The 16,970-nt window shown below is 54.9% G+C and overlaps 1 protein-coding gene across 1 annotated transcript; it reads right to left on the reverse strand.

Moving 5' to 3' along the window:
- Nucleotides 1–1,684: 1,684 nt before the first annotated feature.
- Nucleotides 1,685–13,935, reverse strand: DRD2 (dopamine receptor D2). Its single transcript, XM_052652892.1, has 7 exons — nucleotides 13,624–13,935; nucleotides 8,156–8,265; nucleotides 7,008–7,144; nucleotides 5,641–5,831; nucleotides 4,643–4,729; nucleotides 2,731–3,058; nucleotides 1,685–1,878 (listed from the first exon to the last, which is right to left on the reverse strand). The coding sequence occupies exons 1-7, from the start codon at nucleotides 13,906–13,908 to the stop codon at nucleotides 1,685–1,687; spliced, it is 1,332 nt and encodes a 443-aa protein (XP_052508852.1). The 5' UTR covers nucleotides 13,909–13,935.
- Between the last annotated feature and the right edge of the window lie 3,035 nt (nucleotides 13,936–16,970).

Here is a 16,970-nt window from a genome sequence, read left to right on the forward strand (position 1 = left end):
AAGGCTTGGAGCTGTGACCGGTCTGGAGGGCAGGAGGCAAGAAGATACCAGGCCACGTTGCGCAGCAAGTGGGTCCTGATACCAGACAGGGCAAGGGGCATACACAGACCCGGGCAGGGCCGCACCTCGAAGGCCACTGTTTCCAGAAGCCTCGTCTGCCCCGGTGGGTGAGCAGGGCTGAAGCCTGGGCCTGCAGAGGTGCTCGGACCTGGAGACAGGAGGCAAAGGGCAGGGGGCAGTCTGGCTTGCCCTGCAGCTCTGGTGATTAGGGAGCCCTGGGGACTCCACACGATTCCCACTGGAAATGTTCTGCCCGCCATCCTGGCTGACAGCTGAAGCGCAGGGCCACCCCACAGCAGCACTGAGCGCTCAGGTCCACTGGGAAGGAGGGGCCGGGATGAGCGGGACACACACAGGCACGTGCCTCTTCTCCTGGTCCTCCTGGCACAGCCCGTGCTCCTCCCCTCTCCCCACCAGCACCCAGTCCTGTCCCTCTGACGGTGTCAAGGGCCGCCCCCCCGGGGTCTCTCCAGCTCTCAGCCCCCCACACACAGAGCCCTGGCCACACCCGATGTGGAGGACGGAGGGGACACTGCACCCCCCGCCCGAGGGAGCCTGGAGGGGACTCTTGTCAAAGTTTTATTGGTGTGGAGCATGTGTGGTGACGTTACAGAGTGTGGGGCCTGAGGAGAGGCTTCTCCTCTCCCCTCAGCAGCTGCTCAGCCGTGGGCTCCTCTAAGGCAGAGGCAACAGAGAAAGGGGACGGGACTGCGAAGAGGCGGGAGGAAGAGAAAGGGACAGTGGTTTGCGGCAGAGGGTGGCAGGCCCCCCGCCAAGGACCCCAGACACCTCCAACCCCGACCCCAGATACCGCCAACCCCGGCCCCAGACATGTGACGAGCCCGCCTTCTCTGCCCGAGCCCCCGCTGGCCCAGCATTTGCTAAGAGAAGGGCTGTACCCGTGTCCGTCAGCAAAGTGGGCTTGGGGTGGGGGCGTTCTCTCCACACAGGACCCCCGCCCAGGCCCTTGGAGACAGGGGCTCCTCCATCTCAGGGGCGTGGAAACCTCGCGGTGAGCGGGTGGATCAGGACCACTGCTGTGCCTAACTGAGCAGCTCCTGCCAGGCCAGGTGGGAGAAGGGGTGAGGAGTCTGGGCTTCTGCTTCTCTGGGGTCCGTCCAGAGCTGGGGTGTACGCAGGTCTCCCAGGCCTGACACTGCCTGCGGCCGTGGCCAGAGCTCTGGCTTCTCAGGTGTGGGCCCTGGGGAGCTGTGACTGTCCACCCCTCCCCACTGCCGGCTCCGGAGCGGCCTGTGAAAACCAGGCCTCCGAGCCTCAATACTGGCCCCGCAGCCCCAGAGCCCCAGAGCCCCAGAGAAAGGTCGGAGAAGGCAGCTGCGTGTTTGGTGCCAAGGAGCGAGGGTCTGGGAGTGGGCGGGGGGGCCCCGTGAGCTGCCCCTGAGCCCGGTCCGCCCGTGGCGTCTCGCTCTCTAGCGCTGCCCGCCGCCGCTCCAAGATGCGCGGATGGTGCGGGGCGGGGGCCAAGCTAACACTGCAGGGCCCGCGGGCAAGGACATGGCCGAGGCTGCCCTGCGCCCCCCTTGCGCGCGGCTCCCGGGGCCCCAGGCGGGGCCGCGGGGCAGAGAAGGGGAGAGGCGGGCTGCTGTGCAGGTAGGCAGCAGGGTCAGCAGTGTAGGATCTTCAGGAAGGCCTTGCGGAACTCGATGTTGAAGGTGGTGTAGATGATGGGGTTCACGGCGCTGTTGACGTAGCCCAGCCACGTGAAGGCGCTGTACAGCACGGGCGGGATGTTGCAGTCACAGTGTATGTTCAGGATGTGGGTGATGAAGAAGGGCAGCCAGCAGATGATGAACACACCTGCGGGAGAGGAGGGCGGTCAGGGGGCCCAGCGGGGGCGGGCGGGCGGGCGGGAAGAGCGGGCCCGAGGGCGCACGGGGTGGGGGAGGGGCAGGGGACCTGACCGGATCGCTTGCTGCAGCCCCGCCCAGGCACCAAGGCGCAGCCCAAAAGCCTTGTCTCGCTCACCCTCATTTAGCTCAGGGGAGGAGGGGTTGGGGGCGGTTGCGGGGATTCCTCACTGCCCCTTTAATTGTTCACAGCGTTGGTTCCGCTGGGTCTTGGTTGAGGCAGGAAAACTTCCTGATTCCTCAACAATAGCAGCATTCACAACAGTGCAAGGTACTGACTTGCAGTGGTAAAATGCTTTCACCACCGTGCATCACTTAATGACCACAACAACCCTGAGAGGTAGTCTACTCTGCTGACAAGGAGATCGGGAGAAGTGGCTTGCTCAGGGTCACTAGGTTCTCAGAGCCACGATGGAACAGTGGTCAAGTTCAGATTCTAGAATCCGCACGTGCTTGCCTGCGTGCTAAGTTGCTTCACTGCTGTCCCGACTCTGCAGCTCTATGGACTGCAGCCCGCCAGGCTCTTCTGTCCATGGGATTCTCCAGGCAAGAATGCTGCCTGAGTTTAAGTCACACATTCTCTCTAATCAAGTGACACAAGCCCTCTGAACCTCAGTTTCCCCGCCTTTAAAATGAGATAATTATAGCATCTACCTAGTCAGGAATGTCATTGGGTTTGACCTGTGATCTACCAGCCCTGGTTAGGGAGCGATGACAGGTAAGGGGGCCTGTATTGCTGGGTCCGTCGCCCAGCCAGGGTTGGGCAGGGCAGGGCTGTGGCCAGCGGCCAGGGCTGACGCACCAAGAACAATGGCGAGCATCTGGGTGGCCTTCTTCTCCTTCTGCTGGGAGAGCTTCCTGCGGCTCATGGTCTTGAGAGAGGTCCGGGTTTTGCCATTGGGCATGGACTGGATCTCAAAGATCTTGGCAATCTTGGGGTGGTCTTTGGCATGCCCGTTCTTCTCTGGCTTGGCGGGGCTGTCGGGTGTGCTGTGGAGGCCGTGGTGGGATGGGTCGGGGAGGGTCAGCTGGTGGTGGCTGGGGGCGATGGGGCTGTATCGGGTCCTCTCGGGCGGGCTGGTGCTGGAGAGCATCTCCATCTCTAGCTCCTGGGCTCGGCGGGCGGCCTCCTGCACAGAGGCAGAGAGCACCGGGTGGAGCCAAGCAAGCTCTCAGCCCTCTGCCACCCAGCCTCACCTAGCCTCCTTGGCCTCACCTGGCCTCACCTGGCCTCACCTGGCCTCACTCAGGTTCCCTTATCTCCTCTGGAGACCCCTGCAAGCATCCCAGGGTCCCTCTGCCAGAGAGGCAAGGGGGATGGTCACTGGGAGGCAAGGGCTGTGTAGGTACAGGACCCAGGGCCCACAGCAGCCTCCACCAGCCGGGTTACCCCCAAGCCCCTTCCTGGAGCAATCCTCAAGCAGCCTCAGGGATCCCACCACCACTCTGTGGGGGCTTCATGCCCAGGCACTTCTCTTCCAGGAGCTGAACAACCCTTGCTGAGTGCCAGGCTGAATGCCAGGAGCCCAGCTGGATGCTAAGAGTGAGTTAGTGATTAACATTTAGTGCCTGCCTCTCCAGGAGCTCATGTTCTAACCACAGAGAGGGCACCCTGTTCTTCCTGCCCCGGCTCACCCGAGGCACTTGCGCCAGCACTCACAGGTGAGCGCCACTTCTCCTGCTAGACTGCTGGAGGTGCCGAAGGGCGAACCCCTCTATCCCCACATCTTCCCTGCTGGGCTGATCTGGAGGGCCTTGACCTCAGGTCTTCACGGCTCCTCAGGTCCTTCCCCATGTCCCCTTATTCCAGGCTTTGGGGTCTCAGCCTGAGCTTCTGGAATGCAGCCTCACTGTGCCCTGATCCTTGCCCTCAAATGGTCCCGTGGAGTCCTGCCTTTTCAGGTGAGCATCAACTGCTCAGATGACAAGCGGGGGCCCTGCTTGCAGAAGACACCTGACCTGGACTTGGTGTACAGTTCTCTGTGTGTTCCCTGGTCCCCATCCTCTGCTCGTGCTGGTGGAAGGGACATCTGCTGCCTGGACCCCAGTGCTACTATCCCTGGGCACAGCCTGGGATCTGCTGGGATTGTGGGTTTCTGGGCTCTAATTACAGGCTGCACTGCACTGTGAGCCCCGAGTGCTTTGCTCTCTCCCTCCTGCCACGAGCTCCCAGCTTCCAGCCCCCAAACCTGCCTGTCTGTCAGGCAGTATGTGCAAGTAAAAAGAACATGGGCATGGGTTTCAGAGAGTCACTTAGGTCTGGGCTCAGCTATTCATTCTCTTGCTATTTAGCCTCGGGTGAGTTACCTAACCTCTCTGAGCCTCTGTTTCCTCTTCTGTAAAATGAAGATCCATAAAATCAATAAGACTTACCTCTCAGGGTCGCTGTGAGGATTTGATGAGAAAATAGAAAGATGGTAGGTATTCAATTAATGGTCATAGCCATTAATATTATTGTTCTATGGCCAAGTGCTTTCTCCATCCACCTCCTTGCACTAAGGGTAATTCTTTGTGCCCTGTAGAATTAATTGAACTGTCCTGCTCCACGCCTACTTATGAGTGTGTGTGGTGAGCTTGGCCCCAGCTGAGGCAAAGTGGGGGTCCTGGGAGGGGCTTATCCCTCAGACCAGCTGGTGAGGTCTCTGAGAATCATGGCAGGTCGTTTCCCTGGAGGCAGACAGACCGGGCTCTGGGTCCCTGACCTGAACACTTACCACTCTCCGCCTGTTCACTGGGAAACTTCCATTAGACTTCATGATAACCGTGCAGAGTTTCATGTCCTCGGGGTGAGTACAGTTGCCCTGTGGAGTGAGCCAGCACATGGGTCATGATGGGGAGGGGGGTGGGAACAGAAACCCAATGCAGGGTAGTCAGACTGGGCACAGGAGCTCAGAGAAACGCAGAGATTAGGAGGGTGGGGCCTGAGCAGGCAACTGAGGCAAGGTTGAAGGTCAGTACTGTGAAGTGATGAGGTGGGCTGGAGAAGGGTCAACAGGACTCTGACTTTTAAGTGGCAGCTGCTAAGGATCTGGCACACTACTGGGCATGCCCAGTCCCTCTCACGCTGAATCCTCAAGACCACCCTGTGAGATCGGTATTCTTATTCACACTTAACAGATGAGAAGACGGAGGCTCAGAGAGGTTAAGCAACTTGCCCAAGGTCACTCAGCAAGAAAGCAGCAGTGCCAGGATTTGAACATGATGTATCTAAGCCCCAAGCTCTTATTCCTTCTGTGCCCACATACCATCTTCCTCTGGGAGGGCTGAGTGGGGAGGGAGGGGAGCAAGAAGTCACAAGACACAAGGGTGGAAATGCAAAGGGGGCAGAGGAGGGAAGCAGGTGAGAGCGGGTGAGCAGAAGGAGGTTTGCACAGAAGAGGATGGCGGAAAAGAAAGAAGATGGGATGAAGGCGTCAGAGGGACGGAAATGGAGATGGAAGGCTAGAGTGAGCGAAGGAAGAGGAAGGAAAGCAAAGGAGAGGAGCAAGCCTCCTCCTGAGCTGCTGCGCTCAGACAAAGGTTTCCTCCCAGGTGGTCTCCACCCCCTCCCCACCTCCCGGTCCTGGAGACTCAAGTTGCTCACTGAGGTCCCAGCTCTGAAATCTGCCTTCCTTGTGGCTCCTTCAGCTTGGACCCCAGCCCACCCCGCCCCGCCCCGCCCCGCCCCCGCGTCACGGTGAGGCAGAGACATTGGGGAGGGTGGTCCCGGGACCTTGAGCGGGGCCTTCAGGTTGGCCCGGAAAGCCCGGCTGCTGCGCTTGGTGTTGACGCGCTTGCGCCGCCTTCGGAGGACGATGTAGATCTTGATGTAGACCAGCAGGGTGACGATGAAGGGCACGTAGAAGGAGACGATGGAGGAGTAGACCACGAAGGCGGGGTTGGCGATGATGCACTCATTCTGGTCTGGGGAGGAGGAAGAAAGCCCCGGGGGTGGGTGCGTCGGCGAGGCGCCCCCAGCCTGCGGCCACCGTGCCTCCCTGCCGCCAAGGAGCAGTGTTACAGAGAGTAGGCTAGATGCCTAAGGTGGCCTGGAAGCGTTAGATGTAAACAGATGCACCAATCAGAGTTTTAAAAACAACCATGAACAAAAAGCTGCTTCCAAGTGTTTCCATTAATAACCCCTCGTTGCTTCCTCACTGATTTTGTCATCCATGAGCCCACAAGTGGAGCCACGGGGTTTTTTTGGAAAAAATAATGGGAGAAAACAATTTTTATAAAGTAGATTATTATTTTAGCTTTCCTGTGTATTGTGCGGGGTGGGGATCTGACACCTTTTAATTTTAGGAACAAGACCACTTGGTCCTGTTTGCTGGGCTCAACCTGTGTTCCACTGGCTTTCCAAGTTCCCTGCCAGATCTAGGAGATGACTGTGCTGTCTCCCAGGGCCTTTCCAGATTAATTCAACCATGTTTAGCCCCATTCCTGCTTCTTCACGTTCCCATGACACTTAGATTTTGAACCACATGCTTTTGAGTCTTCCTTGTGTCCTGTCCAGTAATGGTCTCCAGAGGCACGCTGGCGTTATGTGCCAGGCATTATGTGAGGCATGATGAGCCCCCAGAGGCTCCCACGTGGCAGCTGTGCCCTCTCTGTCTGAGATGCTCCTGACTGCCTCACACAGGACCTGGTCACGATGGGCTAGCCTCTTACTTTCTTCTACCTTTTCTGCTCCAGGTGAGTTTGGCCAGCCCTTGGGGCTGAAGCTTCATTATCAGGGGTGATGGAGGCCCAGCAGCCTCCCACCCTGGGTGCTCGCACACATACAGACAGGCACAGACATGCAGTCTGCCAGGCTGTCTGGTCGGCTCCAATTTAATAAACAAAGTTGAAAATTGCCAGCCATCCTCCTGAAACATTATCCCCATTCCTCACCCAATACCATTGTGCTCCAAGCCATTTTTCCTCTCTGACCTCACCAGGAACAATCCAGGAGACCTGAGTCACCCTGACCCAGGAGACTCAGCCTGGCTTCAGTCTAAGGTGGTGAACAGGCTCTTGGTGGGCCACCACCCATGTCCACGCCAGGGTTCGGCTCCCTCAGGGGCCGCTGAGCTCCAGGAGGACAGAGGCAGGACTCACCTGTGTTGTTGAGTCCGAAGAGCATCGGGCAGGAGATGGTGAAGGACAGAACCCAGACGATGGCGATCATGACCGTGACTCGGCGCTTAGAGCTGTAACGTGTGTTGTAGAGCATGGGCATGGCCACGGCTGTGTACCTGCAAGGGCGCGGGGTGTGGCCCCTGAGTCTGGGGCGCAGGCCCAGGGACTCCTCACTCCACAGAGACACCCCACTTTGGGTGGATGGAAAATTGGTCCCCCTCCTGTTTACCCGAAATCAACCCTTTCCTGTCACGGACTTAGCAAGGAAGTTGGTGACACTCATCAAGTGCTTAATGACTGACAGGCTACCATTCAATCCTAGACTGTGTCTACCACTCCAGTCTCCCTGCTTGGATTTTAGGTTTCTTGAGGGGTCGTCGCCTGGGTCTTTGCATCTTTGAAACTGCACCTGCTGCACCTGTGCTGGGCCCATGGAGGGTAGACGTGTTTATTGATGGATGGGTACCTGGGTCCCACAAAGCAAGGATTAGGTGTCATTCAGCAGAAAAGAATAACAACGGTAATCGTTTCTGATGCCACACATGGCTCTACTCAGCACTTCTCAGACATCAGCTCCACTCATCTTCCAAGAGTTCTGTGAAGGGCAGAGAGCCAGGGCTTCTGGAAGCCCATATGACTGTGTGTGCAAATTAGGAAAAGGCTCCAAATGTAGAACTTAGCAAAGTGAGCTGAGCCTGAGTCCCCTTGGCCAGGTGCCCTATGTGGGACAGAAATCGCTCAACTGATGGTAGAGTCCCATGTGGGCAGGTGTCATCATCTTGGTTTCTAGACAATGAAACTTGGGTTCTAAGAACATCCACAATCTGCCCAAGGTCATGTAAGGAAGAAGTGATAGGGCCTCCTGCAGTCGCATCGAGCGCTTTCTCTTCTGTGCTGATCTCTGTCCAGGGATGCTTGGCCGCATCACTGTCCACAGACACCTCCCTTTATGGGGTCTGTCCTCTCCCAGCCAGACACACGTGCACACACACGTGCATACAGACACATGGACTCAGGCACACAGCCAGCCGTACAGCATCATGGATAGAGCCTGACCCTGCAGGAGAGGCAGGGCAGCCCGCAAGGTGGATGGTCTGGGTCGCCTCTCCCACCCTGGCTGGGCTCACCTGTCGATGCTGATGGCACACAGGTTCAGGATGCTGGCTGTGCACATCATGACATCCAGGGTGACAAAGATGTCACAGTGAATCCTGCTGAATTTCCACTCGCCCACCACCTGGAGACAAAGCAACATAATGGGTGGACCACAGAGGATACTGGCCCATGCACCAGAGCTTGGTCTCCTGGGGTGACGGGCTCAGCTGAGGCCTGATGGGTCTCAGTGATGGGTCTCCAGCCTGGGGAGAAAAGGGGCAGCCATGGGGAGTTGTGCTCGTGGGTGAATGAGGTCCTTGCCCGGGTCACCTCTCCTCTTAGACATGTAAGGCCACTCACTCTGTGCCAAGAAGTTGGGAGAAGAAAGATGATGAAATTATACAAGTGCTGCAGCTTTGAACCTTCACCTGTAAAACCTTTTATGACTCTCATGTTACCAATAGGGAAACTGCCCCAGAAAAGGGTGGGGACTCACCCAAGGCCTTCCAGCTCAGTTTCTGGATTCGCCCTGGCCCAGGTGTCTGGGGGTGGTGGGCTGGGCTGCTCCTTCAGTGCCCTGCATGGGGTATGACACAGACCTGGGACTCAGTAAGTGTCTGTGAAGAGCAATGGTGATTAGGAAACAGTGAAGACATTTCTACTCCTTGCTGCACTTGGAGAATGAAAGAGGGGGAAGCTTTAGGAAGAACAGAATGGGCTGGGGAAGATGTATAATAAATCATCCCTTGTTCAGTGCAGAACCATGAGTCCAGCTTATGACACAAGCATTTTGCACACTTCTTTCCCCTGACATACACACACATAGCCCACATGCACACCCCCACCCCACAACTCCCCTTTACACATACAGACACACACATTCACTTAGCAGGCTACCCTGGCAGCTATGGAAGCTTGGAGCAGCCCCATCCCTGGGGACAGAGTCAAGACAGGGAGATACAACTTGGGCCGCTACCTATTAGAGAAAGAGGGGCAGGAAAGCCCGTCCTGGTGATGGGCTCAGAGCAGTAGCCGCTCTGTGGGGCACAGCAGGGCTAATTACAAAGCTCGTTCTCGGTGCTGCCCTCTTAGTTGCTCGCAGGCATAAAACCAATTGCTGGCATAAGGACAGTGGGCAGTGCATGGAGGAAACTGTAGCTTTTTCTGGACAGGAAGCCTCTTGTGTGGCACTGCCCTCTCTGGGGCTCACGTGAGGCAAGGGTATCTAAGCGCTGGCCAGGCAGGCACACAGCCAGGGTGGGGGGCATGGGATAGGAGGGGTTTCCCTGGCATCAACAGAGTCTACCTTTAAGGCACACCTGGGAGAGTCCCAGGCACACCTGGCTCTGTGCCCCACCTTGACATCCTCCTAGGGTAGGACCAGTATTTCCAAGCTGCTCTCACTCACCTAACAACCTAGGTCTGAGATATCAGGGTCGTCTCCTCCATCCTCCTCACTTCCTTCCCTCTTCCCTGCCTTCCTTACTTCTAACAGACACTTACTGAGCATCTTACTATGTGTTCAGCTCTGTCCTAGACTATGGGGCACAGCGGTGAACAATCCGGACCAAGTCTTTAGGGAGCTCTCAACCCCTGTCCCTAAAGGGTTTCCCGGAGCACAGAAGTGGGAGGGGGGCTTCCTGCAACGTCCCAGGAACAGCTGCTCTAGAACGCAGGTTGGGGCTCCTGAATCAAAGGCTCAAGAAAGTGTGTCGGTAGCCACTGTTTATAGAACATCTCCCGTGAGCACTTTACCTCATTTATTGTAACTTAAGGCAGTGGCAACCCACTCCAGTACTCTTGCCTGGAAAATCCCATGGAAAGAGGAGCCTGGTGGGCTGTAGTCCATAGGGTCGGTAAGAGTCGGACACGGCTGAGCTACTTCACTTTCACTTTTCACTTTCATGCATTGGAGAAGGAAATGGCAGCCCACTCCAGTGTTCTTGCCTGGAGAATCCCAGGGATGGTGGGAGCCTGGTGGGCTGCCATCTATGGGGTCGCACAGAGTCGGACAGGACTGAAGCGACTTAGCAGCAGCAAAGCTCATGCAAGAGGGCGCTGCTTACGCCCACTCCTGGATGAGGGGTGAAGCTCTGGAGTACACCCAGATCATGTGTAGCAGGGCTGGGATTTGAAGCAAGCTTTTGGGGGCAGCACATCCTATGCTCTCTTCCGAGCTGCCTTGGAAGGGACCATCTAGTTTGTCAGAAGAGGAGACAATTACATAAGAAGTCCTTAGATAAACAGGGCTTTCCCTGTGGCGTTAGTGGTAAAATATCTGCCTGCCAATGCAGGAGAGGCAAGAGACACGGGTTTGATTCCCGGAGCAGGAAGATCCCCTGGAGGAGGAAATAGCAACCCACTCCTATAGTATTCTTGCCTGGAAAATCCCATGGATAGAGGAGCTTAGTGGGCTACAGTCCGTGTGGTCAGAGTCGGACACGGCTGACTAAGCACAAGCCCTAGATAAGCACAAACTGGGAAAGGAGCAACTTTAACTGCACAGGTGGGCTAACTTGAGGTCAGGGAGGGAAAAGGTTTGTCCAGGCTCTCCTGGTGATTTAGTAGCAGAGGGAGGACTGGCCCTCAAGCTTGCTAGCCCCACTCCAGGGCTGTTTCCTCGGAACCTTTGACAATGTGCATCAACATCCTTGCTCACCCGAGGCTGGGATCTGCAGAACCGGCTTTATCATCTCCATCAGACTCCACTGTAATGGTCCTGCCGGGGCCTCAGACCCCAGCCCCGCGGATGCTCGAGGCTGTTGACTAAGTCAGTAACTGTGATCTGAGTCTGTTACATCTGTGCTTCTGGAAAACGCACCCAGCAAGCCCTCCCTTCAAAGGACGGTGAGGCCAAAACAGCACAGGCTAGCGACTGGCTCTCTTCTCTCAGCTTCTCCAGATGTCAAGTGGAAGGGTAAAGACCGGAACTGGGTCCTCTCACGCCAAAACCAGCGTGCTTTCCTTATTCTGAGCAGAATAAAGGCTGCACATCCAGTCCCACCTAGCCGGGTGCTGACTGATGTTATCAGAGGATTTAACATCCCTGGAAATGGAACCGGATGGAAAACTCTGGACAATCAGAGCATCTCCTGGAGAGAACACAGTATAGGCTGAGAGGATGCTTTAACAGGATATTGGCATAGGGTGAGACTCCACACTCTCTAGGGACAATAAGTAGCTGAGATGATGTCATGTAAGCAAGGCCCGCTGTCCAGCTCTTGTTTTGAGAGTTTGGGCACTGCTATCTGAACTACCACTCTCCTCTCTCCCCTGAAAGACTGAGCTTCACCTTTAAAATAATGTGAACAGATAATGTTTAAAATATCCGTGTGAAGGACTTAAAGATTCCTAGGGGCCCTAACACACACGTTGGGCCTTGCCTTAGAGGGTCTAGGTAGGGGTGGTGGGTCTGAAAGCCCCAGAACCCACGCCCAGAGCCCTGGGTAGAGGATGCCTTCCTCTGGAAGAGGGCATCTCTTTGCCTGGACACGGGGAGGGTCCTTCAGTGTGTGTGTGTTTGGAGGGGGGTGGGTGGTGATGATCTATCGTCACTTTCATCTTCATCACCGTTGTATGGCTACTTTCACACGCTGCTTACTATGTGCCTGCTGCTATTCTAAGTACTCTTTGTATATTAACCCACGTGATTCTCAAACAGTGCTTATGACGTAAGTACTGTGATGATCTCCATTATGAAGATGAGAAGACCAAGCACAGAGAAGTCACTTGCTTGGCCAGACACCCATCATTTTTTTCCTACTTGTCTGTGGCCTGGGAACCCACTTAACAAGGGAGCAGGAGGGGAATAGCCCCCAAGAAACAGAAAGGCGTTCCGGAGGGAGAGGCCCTCAGACAGGACGTGGGACCGACCAAGGCTCGGGGTCCCCGTGAACATGCCATCATGGAGGAACCAGATGTCTGGCCCCTGATCCCTGTGTGTTTTTAGCTTGTGTTGTTTCTACTGTTTGTTTCTTGCTGGTTCTCTCTTAACATTCCGGTCACTTTGAAAGCTACAACCTGTCTGGGTCATGCCAGAGGAAACCAGGGGAGTGATGGCCCAGAGCTCCCTGTGGTCGTGACAACAGGAGGCCCTGGGGACATGGAGACAGAGGGACCAAGCTCCCCTCCCCGCCTCTGCTTCTTCTCCTGGATGTCTCCTCTGCTCAACCTCAACCAACAACAGTTTCTTGTTTTCTTTGAAAGGTGGAAGCCTTTCCCTCCCAGGCAGGGGCTTGCCTCTACAGCACAGGTAATTTCCCCTCGCATCCAGGGCAGGAAGTTCACGACACAGAGATCTTAGTGACCTGGGCATCTGAATATCTGCCCAGTTTCCCATGTAGCCAGACAGCACCACAGAACCCTGGGAAGAGAAAAGAGCACCCAGCCCGTGCCCACCCCAGTTCCCCCCTCATCTGCCTGTCACCTCTAGAGTGTGTCCTCCTGGAGGCGGGGCCCCACTTTGGGAATCCCAGAGGTTTCTCCCTTTGCGGCGTGATCTGGATACAGACAGGCAACTACTCACAGCTTCTGTTTCCCCTTCCTTAAAGTGTGAAGAATGGTATCAACGCAGGAGCAGCAGGAGTATTTGCTGAGAGTGGGTCTGTAAAGAGCCTGGTAGCTCCTGGCCCACAGCAGGGGCTTCGGGCTGGGTGGGCTCTGTCCCCAGCCAAGCAGTGGATCACTGTGTGGTCCTTCCTGAAGAAAGGAGCTGGAGTGCAGTTGACAGCCACCTCAACCTCGAGGTCCCGGACACACGGTAGGGTGGGGAGGCAGAGAGGAGAGTGTGGAGCTGCAGCCCCCATTCTGAAGTCAGGGGGAGAGGGGTGAAGACGTCAGGCCTGGGAGCACAAGCCTCTGCCGTCCTCGGGCTTCCTCGTCAATGACTCCCATTCTCCATGTGACCTAATGAACCGACTCTGGGGCCCTGGCTCCAGTCACCACGTGAAGCTGGAGAAGTCACCTAACTTCTCTGACCATCCAGCTCACCGTCTAGAAGATGCCGTGAGGACTCAGAGGGGAGATGCTGTCTTTGAAGGACTAACACAAGGCCTGACACTTAGTGCGCACACGCTTCAGTTATGCCCAACTCTGTGCAACCCCATGGACTGCAGCCCTCCAGGCTCCTCTGTGCATGGGATTCTCCAGGCAAGAATACAGGAGTGGGGTGCCATTTCCTTCTCCAGGGGATCTTCCCGACCCAGGGATTGAACCCACATCGCTTACATCTTCTGCACTGGCAGGCAGGTTGTTTACCCCTAGCACCACCTGGGAAGCCCCTGGCATTTACTTAGTAAGCACCGTATAACCCGTAGTCGGGACTGTTAAGGAGACGATCCACCCATTTTTGTGAGACTGAGCCCAGAGTGGAGAGAGGGCCTTCCTGAGATGACACACTCTTGAGGGGTACCAGTGAGGAGCCTGGACTCCTCCCTGGATGGGAACCAGTGAGGAGTGTCTCCAGGGGAGGTGCCAGAGCACTGCGGGGGCCCACACCTACCTCCAGGTAGACCACCCAGGGCATGACCAGTGTGGCCACCAGGAGGTCAGCCACAGCGAGGCTGACGATCAGGTAGTTGGTGGTGGTCTGCAGCGCCTTCTCGCGGGACACAGCCATACACACCAGCACGTTGCCAAAGACGATGACGAAGATGAGCAGGGTGAGCAGCATGGCATAGTAGTTGTAGTGGGGCCTGTCAGCCTTCCCTTCAGACCCATTGAAGGGCCGGCTCCAGTTCCGGCTCTCTGGATCGTCATCATACCAGGACAGGTTCAGCGGATCCATGGGGGCAGCGGGGCCACTGGGTGGCCAGGCTCTGGCCAGGAGAAATGGACACAGGGAGTGAGCAGGAGGACCTCCCAAAGCATGCTGCTATCCATGGGAGGCTCAGGGCTAACACCCACCACTGGAGGTTACAAGAGAATTCTCCAGCCTCAGGATTTTAAGTTTGCATCCCCAAATTTTCTTGAAATATTGCAGCCTGCTGCCACTCTTCTGCTAGCAGATTCTTGCTGATGGTAAAACAAATGAGAAAGTACCATTTTTTAAAGTATAATAAAATCAATGAGCTTGAAAACAGCTAATCATTTATTCACCCACTTATTCAACAAACAATTAAGCACATCCCATGCCCCACACAAATCCGCGAGATCTAGCTTCTAGTGGTAAGAACAGAAATATGCATTCATTTCCTCTTGATTCTATAATTGCTTATCGAACATTGTCCTATATAATGCCAGAAACAGGCAGGAAAAAAATATACCAGGAACAATAGCCAATTAACCAAGCAATTAAATGTCTGAGCAGTAGGTGTTAGAAAATGGAATGAGGAGAGAGACACAACCTAGTCTAGGGATTCAAAGAAGGCTTTCCTGAGGAAGTGACGTTCAACAGACACCTGCAGGGTGTAGTCAGGTAAACAGTTGGGAGCCAGGGGAAGGGTCCAGACATAGGAAGCAGGTAAGCAAATGATGAAGCTGGAGAGTGGGTGCCGTGTGAGAGGGATAGCAGGGGATACGGGGCAGCTGGAGTGCAGAGAGTTTGGAGTGAGTTGAACTGGAGGCTGCAATGGGCTTGAGCCTAGAAGGCTTTATAAATCACTCCAGGAGTTTAGACTTGACCCCAAGGGCAGCAGGAGCCACATAATGAGATTTGTCTTTCAGAGAGAAGAGGCTGACTGCCTTGCAGAGAATAGAAGGGTGCTGCTAAGTGGACAGGTAGGTCACCAGCTGGGAGGCTGCAAGGACCCCAGGAAGAGCTGGTGAGTGCCTTTGTGCACTGAGACCCCTGAGAAATGGGCATCCCATCTCAGAGGGAAAAGACTTCCTGAGGGAGGCATCATCGGAGATGAAGCAGACAGAAGAATGAGCCAGGCGACTGAGTCCAGGGGCTACGTCCCAGCCAGAAGGGAACACAACGTGGTCCCAAATAGCGATCAATTCTGTTTGGCTAAAACTGTAAAGCATGATGGAGAAGCTGGGGAAAATTAAACCAGAGAGCTCTTCATGGGACAGAAAGGATCTTATAAGCTTGGAGTCCCTGAAAGTTCAGGTACAGAGGAATGACTCCATTGGATTAGTTTTTAGGAAAAGTTGCTAACTGTGCAGTCAGTGGGGACGTTAGCAGGAAATGAGGTTGTGACTTAATTCAGATAAGAGATACTGGTCCTCTGAATGATGGTGCAGGGATGAAAATGGAGAGACATGTTCAGAGTCAGTAGCTAACCTGTCAGTTTCATGGAATTTGATCACTGGATAGATGTGGGATGGGAGTGGGGGTAGGCAAGCCGGGAAAGAAGGAGACGAGGATAACTCCAGATTTCTGTATTGGGCTCTGAGAGGCTTGGAGATGCTTCTTCCTGAAAAAAGAAAGTGGAGGGGCTCAGAGGCAGCAGGCGTGCAGGAGCTTGACAGCCTGTGTTTTGGTTGTGATTGAAACATAATGCACGCATGATACAGTTGGCTCTCCTGCTAACAAAAGTGTTCCTATTTCACACAATGGAACTAAATGAACAGCACTTCATGGCATTCTGTACAGAGCTCCACAACTTCCAGGTGTTTTGCTACCTAAACGGGTTTGAAATCCAGCACTGTATTCCAATCGATCTGAACATGGTACTATATCCAAATCAGGGAGGAGGGCACACCAGCCTCGACGGGTCAGAGGGGAGCCCTGGAGAAGGGTCTGCCCCACTTCACGTCACTAACACATCTGCTCTGCCAGCTCTCAGCAGAGGAGTATAGATGATGTCCAAGCCAGCACCACCACTCCGAAGCCTAATTCCATGAGGAGGACATGGAATGCCACCCTTGCAACAAGTCTTCCAGTTCCAAGGGAGCGAAGCACTGTGCCACGTGGAGGCTGCCCTCTGCAAAGCCCACTGGCTCCTCTTCCCATTTGGAGCCCCCAGCAGGAGACCTGCATGTCTGTATTGATCAGGCAGCAGGGGCTGCTTCGGCCGTTCATTTACTCCATCAGCATCTATCGAGCTTGCCGGGCAGAGAGCACTGTGCTGAGCACTGTCAGGGGCCTGAGAAGTCAGAGACACACTCCCTTCCCCCACGATCCTGACTGCACCTCTGCCCTGCTCCCACCTCTTTGGTTCCTCTCTCTGTAGAGCCGGCGGCATTTGCTGGGGACTCTCAGTCCCCTTTCCCTCCCACCCCACCCATTATCCATGTCCAACCAGACTTTCATTTCTGCAGCACGATTCTGACCCTACATATGGTAACAGCTTCATCTGCCTGCAAAGGATGTGATCGTTTGCCAAGTTTTTTTCTTTTTTAGATATACTATCTCATTTACCCTCAAAATAACCTCTAAGGCTTGTAGTTCTCATCCTCACTCTACGAATCAGAAAAGTACCTGGAAAACTTCTTTTCTTTGTACTTACTGGCCAGTCCTACACATCTTTCAAAGCAAGCCCCTCCCAGAATCCTCCTGTCCTAGAACTGTCCCAAGTTCTCCTGGCTGGACCATCTCCCTGCTTCCTGGGGGCTCCCGAGGCATTGCTTCATGGTTCTGTTCTGGAACATTATCCATTCATGTGTCTGTTTGGTTCATTTGTGTGCATGTGTGTGTGCGTGCACGTGTGTCTGTGTAAGCTTCTCCAGGGTTACACCATATCTTGCTCATGCCTCATCTTATTTGTGGGATAAACAAAAAGCATACTATCTTGTTTTTCCCTGCTGACTTTTAATGATATGATTGGCAGGCAGTAAGTGTTTAACAGATGTTTGCAGAACTGAATCAAAGGGTGAGTCCAACTGGGAAGAAAACCCCTCCACACTTGAAATGTAACTGCTAGCATAACCCATCAGATAAACAAGTGACAAAGGAGAGATGCA

This window comes from Budorcas taxicolor, chromosome 15 (assembly GCF_023091745.1).
Source record: "Budorcas taxicolor isolate Tak-1 chromosome 15, Takin1.1, whole genome shotgun sequence".
NCBI lineage: Eukaryota > Metazoa > Chordata > Mammalia > Artiodactyla > Bovidae > Budorcas > Budorcas taxicolor.

What these genes read in the sequence shown, in the direction of transcription:
- DRD2 (XM_052652892.1), bottom strand. Translation starts at nt 13,908, where the DNA reads ATGGATCCGCTGAACCTGTCCTGGTATGATGACGATCCAGAGAGCCGG. An exon ending in CAGTGAACAGGCGGAGAGTG is followed by an intron (nt 3,059 to 4,642) that starts GTAAGTGTTCAG and finishes GCCTCTGTGCAG; the next exon opens with GAGGCCGCCCGCCGAGCCCA. An exon ending in GATGCTCGCCATTGTTCTTG is followed by an intron (nt 1,879 to 2,730) that starts GTGCGTCAGCCC and finishes CCTCTCCCGCAG; the next exon opens with GTGTGTTCATCATCTGCTGG.